Source organism: Gambusia affinis, linkage group LG18 (genome assembly GCF_019740435.1).
Source record: "Gambusia affinis linkage group LG18, SWU_Gaff_1.0, whole genome shotgun sequence".
Lineage (NCBI taxonomy): Eukaryota > Metazoa > Chordata > Actinopteri > Cyprinodontiformes > Poeciliidae > Gambusia > Gambusia affinis.
Window position 1 is genome coordinate 16,346,572 of NC_057885.1, and position 15,217 is coordinate 16,361,788.

Here is a 15,217-nt window from a genome sequence, read left to right on the forward strand (position 1 = left end):
AAAAAAAGAGACATACATTGCCAAAAAAATGTGTGCCTCCTTACAGATTTCTCCTGATTTTGCATATTGGTCACATCAAAGTTTGTCAAGCAACTTCTACTATCAGACAAAGATAAACAGAGTAAATATAAAATGAAGAACATAGTTTTTTAAACCTACCTGGGTCTGTAAAGTCATGAATTACCAACATTTTTGCTTCATTAGCTGATTACTACTTCAGGAAAACTTAAGAAATACCTTAAATAAGACCTGACTGACAACATGAAGTAGGCTGAAAATCTCAAAAAGCAACACGATTCCCTAAATTTCTAAAAGAATGCAAGATCAGAAAAAAAAAAACATTTATTTGTTAGTTTTAGAAAGTTTACAAAGTCATTTATATGGTTTTGGGACTTCAGCAAATCACAGAGTCATCCATTATCTACGAATGGAGAAAGCATGAAACAGTGGTTAATTGTCAAAGAAGGTGTTAGTCTACCAAAACCACCTTAAGGGAGCAATGGAGATTCATGCAGGATGTCACAGAAGAATTCAGAACTGTCTTCAGTGCAAAGGTCAGTGATCAAGACTCAACAGAAGAAGCAAAATGAACAAAAACCACTGCTGGTCACTAAGAACACAGAGGCCAGTGTCACATTTCCAAAATATCATCTTGATGATCCCAGATTTTTGGGAAAATACTTTGTTGACACACAAGACAAAAGTAGAAATGTGCAGCCTGTTCCATTTGGAGTAAAATTAACCAATCACATCAGAGTAAGGATTTTACACTTACAGTCAAAAATTGAAGTGATAGAGTAATTGCTTTAGACTGATTTGCTTTCTCTGGCCTTGTATAACAAAAATGACAAAAAAACAATCACTCAATTCTGCTCTTCACTAGAAACTTCGGAATTTCCAACCATCAGCTCCTCCTCTGAAAGATTAAAAAACACAGCATCACACACTGACACAATATTTGTTTTTCTAGAATGTCTTTTCACAAGGGAAACCCTATTAATTTCTCATTATTAACAACGATCGAGTGAGAACCAATCATTGTTGATTTGCTAACACAAATAAGGATTTGTTTGACAGCTGCCACTTGATTGACTGTAACTCAGAAGAATGCCATAATTTGAGTGTTTCACTGAAAGTCTCTGAGGAGCTGCACATTTAAACATGTTTGAAAGGTTTATTGTACAATCCAGACTACTTTCTAAATAACACAATTACAAGAAAAGGATCCAAATGTGTCGGTGGATGGAAGAACATCCAAATTATTACGCTCCCAAAAAGGAAACTGATATGGGAACCATCAACGCTCAACCAACAACTGCAAACTGCTAGACCCGGTTTCACAACAGAAGCCTTCAAGCTTGGCTAAAGTTTGCAGCTCCCCAAATGGATAAGCTTTAACTTTCGTTAGTGTTTCTTGTGGATTTATATGTGCTAGATATTATTTATGTCATTCCTGTGTTCATGGTGTTCTCCTTGTGTTATTTTTATTGCTTAGCCTCCCTCATTTCTCAGCCACCTGATTCCTTCCCAGCTGCAACCCTTCAATAATCTCTCACTTGTTTTCTATCCAGCATTCTCCCTGTGACATAAGACTCCTGGTTTCATCGGTTCTCTTTAGGCTTTTCTTTTGCTTTTTAATGATAAAAACTAACCTTTTTTTCCAAATTAACAAGAAGTATGTTTGAAGGATTCAAGGAGAAGTTTTCAAGTCTACAAATATTGTATGAGATGTTTAACATGGTGATGGTAGCATCATGATGTTAGACCAGCATCTGGTTCAAAGTACAACGTTGATGGGAGAATAAGGAAAACTATGACTAACGTTTTCATCGTCATCTCAAAATCTGAGTAAGATTGATAAAATGTCTGTTGTAGCAGAACTACATTTCTGAAATGACCTCTCGAACAGCCCTAACTTCATCCATAATACAATTTACAAACAATGATAAAGACTCAGCACACGCTGGAGGGACTATGTCTCTCGGCTGGCCTGGGAACTCCTCATGATTCCCCCAGAGGAGCTGGAACAAGTGGCTGGGGAGAGGGAAGTCTGGGCCTCCATTCTGTGCTGCTACCCCGGCGACCCGACCCCGGATAAAGCGGAAGAAAGTGCATGGATGGATGGATGGCTCACTATCTATTAAAAACCAATCAGTCTCATAATCTTGAAATAATTTGACTTAGCTTAATCTTCCTACACAAGATTGTCATTGCAAAAAGACTATAAATTCCTTCATGTGCAGATAATTTTATACATAGAAATGTGTTGCAGCAAAAACTTAACGCTGATATTTATCATATTGAGCGTGCAGCCGCTCTGCTCTAGTGATGAAACTATAGCGAAAATCTCATGCTGCATAGAAGACTTGGCAGTTCTGAAAAATCAGTCTAATGAGATGAAAATGTGTCTCACTGCAACATGCCTTGCTCTTCTGCTGCACTTCCAGAAAAGTGCTTGAATCTCATTTGATTATATGATTTCTATTTAAATTCACAGTGAAGCAATTCTGTTACTGAGCCCAATTACTTCAAATCAAAATTACTGCCTTCATGCAGTGTCGTGTTCATGCTCTGCAAGTGTGGAAAGACAGTCAGGTTTGTTGTTGTTTACAAACCAAACCCTTGTCCTTGTGACGTGACCTCCAAACCGTGAGTGAGCCAAGCGTGAGAGCGAGTGTGTGTACGTGTCCAGCGTGTGTGCTGGGGGCTGGAGAATCAGGGGATTCATAGTCTGTGCAAAAGCAAAAAGGCTTTTAACATTGATTATATTACCCAAGCGGTCTAAGCTGGCTGCGAGGTGTAGCATGTGTGGGTATGTGGTTTGATAACAAGAACGATGGATTGACGGCTGATGCGATGGCTGGCTGAGCCCAATTACATAACACACTGGAAATGTGATTAGTTATCAACTTTACATGAAGTGGAGCAAAACTTCAAAGCCTCTTTTGAATGATAGGATCCATAAGAATTTAATAAATTATTTATCTAAAAAAATGGAAAAGCTTTCAGGGAAAACACACATTTGCTTTATTGCTGAGAGAAAACAGCAACTCAAGTTGAACTTTGAGCTTCTTTTTTTTTTCAACACAATTAAAGCAATTTGAATTTCTAACAGAGGGTCAGGCCCAAATCACACCATATGCATCCGAATTTTCAACGCACCACCAGGCAGAGTGAGTATTCACGTGAGAGTATGTCCCGGAAATCCCAGTAATGTAAGCACAAAGTGGTCTAATGGTAAACAGAAAGCTGAGCAAGACCATTGTTTCACTCTTTCATTTTTTTCTGCATTTTTGAGCGCCAACCATTGGTAAGTGCGCAACTTTTTTTACAATATTTTACCCCAAAGTGGATGTGTTTCACTTTGTCACTTCCTGTCTCAATTATGACATTCCCATCAAATTTCTGGATAGCTCCGGACAAAATATACTTCAGGTCCTTAAGACTGCAAACGAGAATGGATCACAAAATTGATCTGAGTTTCGTGCCTATAGTAAGGCACAAACCCACCCTGCAATGGGAAAGTTCACTACGTCAGAACTAATTCAGCAAATGTGTTTCCATTTCCCCCAAGTGCATTAACTCTTTATCAGAGAAACTAAAACCTCCTTAAGTGAGTGTAAAAAACTTTTTTGATCTCCATTTGTTGACTTGTTGACTTCTTTCATTTTTCAGCACACACTGCACAGTAAGCTGTCAAGGTCAGATACAAGGATTGGGGAAAAAATGCATTAAAAAGTAGCAAGAATCCAAAGAAAACCAATAATAAAATACCTTCAGGAGACTTATTCAACAACTGACTAAGAATATGCAAAAGAAAAATGATGAGTGGCTTTAAACATTTACACTGTACTTTAAAGACTGCACTGAATGTAGAATATCTAAGTCCTATCTGGAAACATCTACTACCAATGTGATGTTATACTGTGTTCTCTACTGCTATTAACCATGGAAGGGTTGTGTTGTGTTAATACAACATTAAAGTAAAAAACAAAAAGTCAATGTGTTATATTTGTAGAAATGGAAAATGCATTTCCATTGCCCAGAGGGTCAGTGACAGTGAGTGCAATATTGAACCGTGATCAATGTGGCCCTGGGTCACCAATCACACACAACTGCTGGTGTGTGAAGCGTTACCTCCTCTCTATTTATGGTTGTAAAATTGAAGAGAAAATTATTATTTTCTCAATATTATTTGTGTGTATGAATGCAAAAGGAAGAGCTAATTGGATGTCCTTTGATTAGCATCTACGGTTTCCAAGGAAACTGAAAGCTATGCCCTCTTTCGTGCCACCAGCTTACTCTGTAAGCAGTTTGTCTGCCAATAAGTGTGCATCATGGTTTACACAGATGACCTTCTCTGGTCTCTACTCGGACCACTGACAAGCTTGGTGTGACCTGCGCTCGATAAAAAAAAAAGACCTGACATCAACAAAGATGCGCAAGGTCATTCTGGCAGGGTGAGTAATCTTTCTTGTCTATCTCAGTGAGATAGCAATCATCTGAAGAGTGACTGAACAGTCTGAGCCACAGCAATAATGCTGCACACACAACAGGGCTGTGAGTTGGTGGATATTTAAAGTAAACAGCAAGTTAAATTACTTTTTTTTTCTCTTTCTATCTTTAAAACATGCATTTATTTTCATCTGCGGTTCTGGCCAGAAGTTAACCTATAGTCAGGATGGACAAGCTGACTGTGTTAATTTGGAGCTTTTATTGATTCGTTTTAATCTTTCTTTTTCTAGCATGCAAGGATTATTCAACTTCAATGATTTTTAGAAAACCAACAAGTGGGTGCAGAAGTTTGAATTTGTTGTGAAAGTTCTCCTCATGCGGTCAGAACTGAACTACAGGGACTGGTTTTGGACTGTTGCTACTATATTTAACTAGAGCGATAAAGTATTGCTTTCACAACAGAGAGCAGCTGACTAGAATCTAAAAGTTCAAATAATACATGAACTATATATTATTCTGGATCACCATCATTCTAGCAATCCAAAAGAACTAAATATATGACTTAAAAGCCACAAAATTAAGTGACATTACAAAAATTTTGCAATCTGGGCAAAAAATATATTACTATATATTACTATACCACAATATGAACGCATCTTATTGTGTATCTGCTCCAACTTGAATCCTTGCAGCCTCCTCCTCCCATTTCACTTCCAGTTATCCTTTCAGGCCTGTCCAGCATATATGAAACACCCTACCTAAACTCCACCCAAATATAATCAAAGTCAACTTATTCCATTTCCAGGTATGATCCGCAACATCAAATGTGACCTTAATAACTATAATGAGCATACGTCAACCTGTGTGATAAATCTTATGGAAGAGCTTAAAACAAATTCAGGAATGCCGCCTGAATCCTGACTGGGGTTTTTAAGAGTCTCGTCTCAGACGGTCGACTGAGCTCCAGCCCTCTCCGCTCACTCCCAATATCTCTGTGCCGTTCAATATTTAATGCCGTTCCTGAGTGATTTTGTTTGTAGCTGCATATGGGTGGAAGAACTTCATATTAGAGCCTGAAACAAACTGTCCCAGTCCATTACTACGATTTTTTTTTTCTTCCTCCAAGTAGATCTCAAGTATGTCACAACACTAAAATACATTTGAATTCAGAGGAGCACAAGACAAACAGATGGGCAAAGGATTTGATGCTGAGTAAACACAGAATACCGTCAGGATCAGGCGAATGTGAGTCAATAACAGTTTGATTTAAAAAAAGAAAAGGAAAGAAACTTAGGGAATACAAATTAGTGATTTCTCTGTTGAGCACTTATTGACTTTAAGTTCTGATGACAAGGATTCAAGAAAAATTGCATGTGTTTATAAACTAATGGCAAGATAAAGGAACCGACACGCCATCCTCTTCAAACTGGAGTTCCACACAGAAAACATTGACGAAAAGCTACAGCATTCGCGAATTTAAAAGAGGAGAGAGAGGATCAGGAACGATGGGGGAGGGGGGAACAATGCAGAAATGATCACAGAGGGGGTTTCCAAGCAGAAAGCATCCACAGAAGAGAATGGCATATTTAAGGGAGAGAGCTGACATACACCACAGAGGCGTTAAGAACATGTATACATAAGAGAGCACGTCGGATAAGAGCGGCTTCCCAGATGTTGGAATGAGAACAAACATATCTGCTGTTGCCATATACGAGGGGTGGGAAGAGAGGAGGAGGAGGAGGAAGAGGACGGGGAAGAAGGGACACAGAAATTAGAGGAGTAACTCACCAGAGTCAGCAAATTCTGAGGGGACAGTAAAAGAAAGAGAAATAAGAAGAAAACAGAAACAGAGACATGATAAATCCAGGTGATCTTCAGTGAGAAAGCGAGAACTGAATAATTATGGGGCAATATTTCAAGATGAGAAATATTGTAAAAGGGTCAACAAACCATTTTTTATGTTAGTAGTTCAATGAAATGATGCAAACTTAGAGAAATAATTCTTACATCTGGGCAAAGAAAGTTAAATTAGAAGTAAGGAACCACTCTTTCTGATGTCTTGCAAAATATGAAATATGTCAAGGTGCATCTCCTTAAACTATATTATTATTATAAAGGTGAACTTGTCGTAGTGATTCAGCTCAAAAAGTGAAAAAAAAGTAATATCCCATGTATGCTGAATTGCAGTGAGACATGTCCTGATTTCTTTTTTTCTACTTTGAACATAAAAAAAATTCTCAAAAAACACACAAGAATTCAAACTTTGGACAAAATTATAAGTAACTAAATGTCTTACAAACAGACCCACACAAGCACACTTTTGCCATCTGCTTATCCCTTTGCATAACAAACTGAACTGTTACTTCAGCTATTTCAACCATTTTTTTTTAACCATTGGTTCATTTAAATGCTGTGCTTTTGTTTCAAATTATGATTTGGTACTGATCAGTAGCATTCAGTAGCAGTTCAGTAGCACTGCTTGATGCACTAGATGTAGCTATTCAACATATGTGATAATGAATATGCTTTATTTCTAGAGCAAACTTTTAATTTGCAAGGACCTGAATGTACGGATGTATGTGTGAAATATTAACAGCATAAAATGGGATTATTATTCAGATAATTTAAATAATAATAAAAGTACATTTCAGTCATTAAGAACAATAAAACCAAAGTGTGCCCATTCGTACAATTTGATAAGGGAAACTGGCAATAAATCGGAGAAACTCAGAGTCTCTTTAAGCTAATCTCCACCAGCTTTCTGAGACTCTGTTTGAGCTTTTCTTTAAAGAATTTTCACTCATTTTTTAACCAGTCTTTATACTTGGCTGACACAATATACTGTCTAGTAAATTATAAAACATTGTTAAGAATTAATAGATCAGATAAAAGTGAATATAACAAACAAAATTTCTGATATGGTCAGGTACCAAACATAAAACGAGTAAAAAGCAGCCAAGAAATTTTTTTCAAAAAAAAAAAAATGCTAGAAATCCTTAAAATCAGCTGTTCAGAGCCATTTTACGAGGACCCGAAAAGTCTGGTTTATTATATATAATGTGAATATGAAAAAAGGAGGGATTCAAAACTTTTGCACAGTGTTGGATGTTGTATTAAATGTACGGCTTTGATTCCTCAAAGAAAGAAAAAATATCCCAGATACACACTGGCCACATAACGTCGGCTCCAGAGCCCAGATCCACTGGTGTCAGCAGAAGGTAAAGGGCTGAGAAATAATGAACCTGAGTGGTAAAATCACAAAAGACAAAACTGCACACTCTCACACACGCACACACACGCATATGCATGCAACACAATTATGCTAACTAACCCCTCTCTAAAAGTCTAACAAGAGGAAAAGCATTTCCGAGAACTGGCGAGACAACCTCAGACGTTCGTTCAGCATTTATAGGCCTCTCTCTATTTTGAGAGAGGCCTATAAAAAATGAATGGATGGAGTCCTGCTAGATCTCTGCAGCCCTGATAAACCGCTCTCACAGGCCGAGAACAGACAAGGACAAGCAGCACGGTCTCCATCTTTGATGAATGCACTTCTTTATGGGACTTCATGCTGTGAACTCTTCAGCAAAATTGTCTTTTACTTCATGAAAATCGGTAAAATGTGGCACCATCAATTCAATAAATGCCCCAAATGTTACCTGCACACTTTACAAGGTGAATTTTAAAGCAACATCCTTATGTAAAAGACTGATATCATTTTTATACGTCCTCTGGATGATGAGAAATTTTCCCAAAGTACTACAAAGAAATACCTAATTAATACCTAATCCAAGTGAGCCGAAGCCTTATGTGTTGCTTTTGTTCTCTTGAGTAATTTATTCATTGTGCACGTCGTGTCACACTGTACTTGCTGTTTCAGTGCATTCAGTTCCAGTCATTTGCTTGGCAAAAGACCCGTCAGTCAAGTCTGGAAGGATTTGTTCTGCATTCATACTGAATCTGCTGTTAAAAGTCTTTAGTTATTCATCGGCTCACAGGCACTTAATTTAAAACCTGAATAGCGCAAAAGTTTAACGGGGACTGAAACCAAAAGCAGTTCACTTTTAATGATATAAACCCTGATGGAGATTGGATTGGATATAAAAATCTGCACAAAGCATAACATTCTGCAAATATCCATGAGTGGTATTTATTCATGATACTGAAAGGATAAATGTACAAGGGCACAGTTTGCCTTGTATTCCTAGCAGAGATCCATACAGATGCATGATTCAAAAGCCCATCTTTATTGTTTGTAAATCACTCAGAAGATGGGTCATGATATATTTTGGATTTGAAGCAAAGTTTCTTGGAGTAAAACTTAAATACCTTCTTACTACTCATTAAATACTTGCTAATGTGATGCCATGCACCCATGGGAGAACCCTGTGGTCTAATGATTTTGGTTTATGATTGTTTTTGGCATTTATCCAGTCAGGTATTACCTTATGCTGTCATGCTAAGAACTGTGAATGCTGTAACCGTGCCAACAACATACAGTACCTTGTAGTACTTGAAGATTTTCCTGTTTTGTCATGTTGCAACCACAAACCTATTTATGTTCTATTGGGATTTTCCGTGACAGAGTATAAATGTGAGCAGAAAGGGAAATAAAAGATGGTTTTGAATTCTTTTATAAATAAAACTGAAAATAGTTGTATATTTAATAGATTGTAAAACTATCATTTGAAGCAGTCACAATCACAGGTATTTTGCTTTATGATTCCCCGGCTACGCTCATTTTTGCTTTTCAAAATAGTTCAAGTATCGTCAAATTTATAACATTTTTCATTTAGCTCAAAAAATTTTATTTTTAAAAGAACATCTACTTCCACTATGCCCCAAATGCATAGAAATCACATTTTTCAACATTTTCAGCAAGTATTATAACATTTAAATATATATATGTATCATTTTCCCCCACTTCATAAATATACACTACTTTGTATTAATCTACCACATAAACTCCCCAGACACATAAGTCCAGGGTTCATCAAGGGCTATAAATGTTTTGGTATTGTGGACAGCAGGTCTCTAAGTCCCAAGCTGTATTAGAAGATACAAGCCTGCAAAATTTGTGCATACTGTCTGTTCTAGATAATGTTTCTCTTTTCACCCCTCATCTTTTCACGGTGGGATACAAATAAGATGACACAGCACCTCTACCAAAATATTAACATATTTATTCCCTCCCCCAGAGGTCTGACACTGCTGTTTTGCTGTTTCCTTAGCTGAGCTAATAGGCAATCATCTTGGATTAAAGGCAAATGATCTACCTGCCACCTCAGCTGTGCTGTAGAACAAGTGTAATAAATCACTCTCGACGTACACAACACAGGGACTTCACTGGTCGTTTTTTTGAGGTTTGATGGATTTTCAGGAGGTAAATGAGGCTCTTGTGCAATTATGTTCATTTGACAATTACTTAGGACAGTTGGTGCTGCTCTTTGTTGGCAGGATTGTGAGCTTAGCTGTAGTCGTACAGAAAGGACAATTCCAAACTCACACAGCTGAAAAGAGGATTACAGTGGAAGTTCAGTTTTTGTTTTTTTGTTTGTTTATTATTTTGGAGTGGGGCTCTGTGAAATAGTTATTAGTATGTGTTATGTTACCCACAGCAGCAAAAGTGGTAGAAATCTGAATCTGGATTAGAATAAAGATGATCATGCCAGTCAGATTATGAGCCCTGATGGAGCAAGGTGACCAACTTAAGAAACAACTCCACAATTCTACACATGTGGCTGTTGTCATTTTGCAAAATGATTTTGAACACCTACTGTATCCTGTTAACAAAATCCAAAATGTGAAAGTCTTTCACTCAAGACCTGCTCATTTGTAAACCAAATAAGCTGTTGGTTGTGTTTTTTCTTATTAAGTACCAATCCAGGATCCTTTATGAATTTTGCATTTGAACTTCAACCTGAAAAACTCTATTTAACCCTCAGCAATCCCTCTGTATGTGCAATTTGGATGTGCGCGTCACTTCTGCTTTTCTTGAAGTGAAGCACATGCCAATCGCTATGTGTAAGGCTCCTGATCAAAATATTGTACTTATTGGAATGTGGTTTGTTTGAATTAGCTGCTCCATCAAACCTGCCATCATTCAGAGTGGTGGCAGGTTCGCACTCAAGAGTGTTCCAAACAAGTACTTGGAGAGCTTCGATCACGTTTTTTCTGATTGGTTGTTGCATTGGCATGACGAAAATATAGCTGTTTTTTAAAAATAAAAATCTCTGATGTCCAAATGAAATGCAAGCCACATAGTAAATGAGCCACCACTAGTGCGACCAGCCTCCTCCACTCTGAACCAGGGCCTCCGAATGGACCAGTTGCCTACATGATCGAAACAGCTGGGAAAGATTCATAAGCAAACAAGTTGTGTTCTTTAGTGCACCCTAGACAAGATTTTGCAGAGAAAATTCATATTCTGGTTGGTTTCTTATGTTACTTCAGACCCATTAGTTGAGTCTGAAGTAACCTGTCAACTGTCATTACTGTAAGACATTCTTCTATTTCTTTAAGCTCAGTTTGTTATGACTTCTGTCCCCTGCAGGTAGGGTACAAAATACCAATAATTTCTCTACAAACCCCCACTTCAAACAGTTTATTGGAATTAATTTTAAAAGTAAAGGTCAAGATTGATGACGCATACCAGGCTCCCTCAGTCTGACCATACACATTCTTATGTCTGTTCCTCACAGTAAGAATGTTTTGCTTCTGTTGCACAAGTTACCTTACCTTCACTTAAAGGGTCCAGTGTGTGAATCATCAGCTGGAAAATGCTGTTTCTCATCAAACTGTTGTGCAGAGAAGCAGAGCTGCCGCCCCTTTGCAGGCGAGGCCTGGCCTACGAGAGAAGAGACGCATCGTCAGTCAAATATGCTGCTCCCAGTATTGAGCTCTTTCACTTTGAACTTTCATCTCCAAGTGAAAATACCCATCTGCTACATTGTATGATTTTTCTAAAAACCTGAATTACAACGCTTAATTTCCACATTAGTAACTCTCGAACTGAATCATGTGGTTCCATGTAACAACCAAAAACTATTTTGGCATTTTGCTGGAATTTTGTTTGAAAGACCAACACAAAGTGGACAGAAAATGATGCATATCTTGGATCTATGTGGAGAAAACTTGGTGCTGCAATCACAACTGCAGATATTCGGGCTGTGCTTGTATAAACTTTGTACATTTAAATACTAGCCATTATTCTTTGTAAAATAGCTCAAGTTGGACTGTATTCAAGTTGGTTGAAGACAATCTTTCAATGGACCATTTTAATACATGAATATGATTTGATTTAAGCTGAAATCCTTATTCATTTCTGCCCTATATCTATGTTGCAGAATATTTTCCAGCTGAAAGTTCAGTCTTGGTCCTTATCTTATGCCTTTCTATAATTTTTCTTCCAGAATTTATCTAAATTTAGCATTCCCAAAGGTTGATGCTGCCTCCTTTTTTTGAATGCAGGCACAACTTTGGTCTCATCAGATCAGAGAACCTTCTTCCACGTTTCTTACGTAGCTGCGACTAACTGCAAGAACACCTTACATTTGACAATTTACCAATCTTGCGGTTTTTCCTGGGAGATATTCAGAGCTTTAGATATTTATTTTTAGTCTGACTTTATACCTCTCCACAACTTTATCCCTGACCTATCTGATGAGCTCCTTTTTGTTTATGTGAGGATGCGGACTTTTGTGTGTGTTTTTGCTGTTAATTTTGTCCCTGTGTTTTTTGTCCTCCCCCTGATTGATCCCAGCTGTTTCTCATTCCCCTGATGATCCCTTGTGTATTTAACCTCACCTGAGTCTCCTGCTCCCCACTGGATCCTTGTCGTATTTCCTCCCTGATATTGTCCAGTCTGTGTCATGTTACCTGTGCTTCCTGATTTTTGTGGATTTCTAGACATCATTAAACTCGTTTTTGGACCTAACCTTGGTCAGACTGCATCTTATCCAATTCATGATAGTTTATGATGCTGTTTGTTTGCCAGTGTCATCTAACAAAACTCTGAGATCTTCATATAACAGCTGGATTTGGAAAATCATGCATCATTTTCCCTCCACTTCACAATTAGATGCTACCACTCTAGTTTGTGCTGGTTTATTACAAAAGCACCAAATAAAATACATTGAAGTTTATGGTGGTGACAGTCGAAAATATGAGAAGGCTTGATGTTTATAAATGCTTTTGCTAGGACCTTTAAGTATTTTCTTATGCCTTATTTATTTTAACTTAATAGCAAAGGATAATTGAAGAAATGTATTCTTCTGAAGTGCTGTGCAGTTCTAGTTAGAAAATGGATTCAAGCCGCTGCATCATTTACTCATGAATGTGCTTCGACCTTGGAAAAATGACTCCCTATAATCCTCTTTTCCACAAAACCCTTGTGTGTAACCTGAAACTAAGTAAAAAAAAATTAATAAATCGTGAAGCACTACAGCTTCTTATAAACATAAGCCCCTGCTGGTTGAGACAGGCGTGCTGAGTTGGAGTGACAGTTCAGTTTCTTCCTCTGAACGAATCCTCGCCAAGGTCACCTCCAGCAGCTGAAGCTGAGCTAGGGAAGAAGGAAACAAATCAGGCTCCATCACAGGTGACGGCTGCTGGGAATGTGTCTGCCTTTGGGTGATCGCAGGTGACGCGTAGGCACCGGAGGTGTGAGGTGTTAATTCACAAGTCTGTATGGGTGTGAGCGGGAGGCGAGGGAGACAATGCGTGATTGCTAGGGCTTGCCGGATATGCGTCTTCTCTGCCGCTTGGTTTTATTTTGCTCCTCCTGCTCTCTGGATGGAAGCTCTTACACAAGCATTAAAACAGTCTGCAGACTGCGAGACACATGCTCCCTGTTTAATTGCCTTTTGCATGCCGCGTGCAAAAGGCAAACGGAGGGAAAAGGCAAAGGGCTTCAGAAAACAGACGGCGCCACACTCCGCACACAGGGAGGCTGAGGCTTGGAAGTAGCAGTGTGCCATGTTCCGTTCACAGTGGGGTGGGAGAAGGAGTTACACACATAATTTACACTATAGACATCAACACAGAGAACGGGGACAAAGACGGAAGCGAGAAGGCAAAAAGCGTCCGTCAGACGAGACCTACCGACAACTTGCCATCGTCGTCTGGCACCCCGGGGCTCAACTTCTCATCCAACACAAAGAGAAGAGGAAGTAAGAGGGGGGGAAAGGAGAGAAAGAGAAAAGAGGACAAACATGTGAAGCATGCCACACACATAACCACACGGACCAGATGAAAAGACAGCAAAAGAGATAGACAGTACTGCACTGCAACAGTGAAGACTGACTGTGATGTTAGTGGACGAGACTTTGAGGGACAGATTCCTCTCCTGCCGCTGTGGCTGCCTGTTGTGTTTGTCACAGGCCGGGCAGGACCGGACTGCATCCGCTCGAATTTCCTTGAAATTCCTTCAGAAATGTCACTTTACGTTTTCATTGACATCACGGATGTCCGCTGTATTTCAGTCATTTCTTAGTCTAGATTCTGAAACGTATTTATTCATATTTTTCTTCTAGTGAGAGAGTTTCTTGTAATCGTTTCTGAACGTCTTTCACTTGATTGGACTTTTTCCTAATTTTTTTCGCCATTTTCAGGGAAACATTTTATTCAGTTTACTCTAATCCATAACAAATTACTTAAAATGCGTCCACTTAGTTTTACAGCTTTGTAGGGCTGCGGGCAGGAGATGTAATCATGGTGGTTCTTTTACTCACAGCTGTCAATTATGCCTTTGACATATTCAACGGGAACAGGATCCATGACACACAAGCTGGGTGAAAACTTGTCATGCAGTGGTGACTGGACTTTTGCTGCTTGGTGAATGCCATGCAGTGTCAAAGAAATTGGTTCCATTTATTTAGTCAAATGAATGAATTTATTTTAAAGATAACAGAGTTTATCATAAGACAAAGTAAAAACCAACAAGATGATCCCCAAATAACTTGAACCTGAAAACTTTACATTTGCTCTCCTGCTTGTGTACACAGTAAGGACTCAAAATGTCTTCTTGCTTCTCAATTACAAGATGAAAGTGTAAGGTATGAACATCAAATTGAAAACTAGCAAAAGAGAAACTAAAAATATCTAAAAAAAAAAAAAAAGACTTGAAAATCTATTGATCATCCAAGCTGCTTGGATGACAAGTAAAGAAGAAGTTTACAATCTTTGCTTGGTAACGGAGCATACAGGTGGAAAAAAAAGAATATTATTCGTGGACTAGCAAGGCAAGATTTTGTTATCATTGGAAGTGCCCCAAATCACTGTGGCCTCCATGATTTTCCACAAGCAGACTTGTAACTTTGCCTGACGAACTGAGTAATCAGACAATGAAAGGTTCTGGTCAGGAGATGCAACTGAAAAGCCAGTGGAAAAAAAAACAAAAAACAACTCAGTTACTTTCCAGAGAAAACATCATGGGAAGACCATTCTTGGTACAAGCACTCCATCAACTGTACTATTAAAGCACATAGGTCAAAACGAAACTATTTGTCTCTAAAAGGCAACAAAGAGCCTTGGAGGAAATTGTCCTCAAGAACCTGAGTGTCTGAAAGGCTACGAAAAGATAAATCTAATCAGGTAATTCGATGAAAGGACATATTTATCGGAGAATCCAGGATTTCAGCTTTCACTGAATTTTTGCTTCCATGTGGCTAAAGATAACATACTTATATACTGATGTATGTTTACAAAAGATCATTGACATTAAAAATACAGCTATGTGATTTCCAAAATTTTTAGAACGTGC

The 15,217-nt window shown here is 38.4% G+C and overlaps 1 protein-coding gene across 9 annotated transcripts in view; it reads right to left on the bottom strand.

Moving 5' to 3' along the window:
* The window catches only part of LOC122820339 (sodium/potassium/calcium exchanger 2-like), a 55,752-nt gene that overhangs the window by 21,593 nt on the left and 18,942 nt on the right, over positions 1-15,217 (bottom strand). For 4 of the 9 annotated variants that reach the window (XM_044097676.1, XM_044097674.1, XM_044097678.1 and 1 more), the window contains exons 3-5: positions 13,558-13,605; positions 11,194-11,302; positions 6,244-6,258 (exon numbers count right to left, since the gene is read on the bottom strand). In XM_044097676.1, coding sequence (XP_043953611.1) covers positions 6,244-6,258; positions 11,194-11,302; positions 13,558-13,605 — 172 coding nt within the window. The remainder of the gene's footprint in view (positions 1-6,243; positions 6,259-11,193; positions 11,303-13,557; positions 13,606-15,217) is intronic. The other 5 variants (XM_044097681.1, XM_044097677.1, XM_044097675.1 and 2 more) reach the window with 4 other exon arrangements.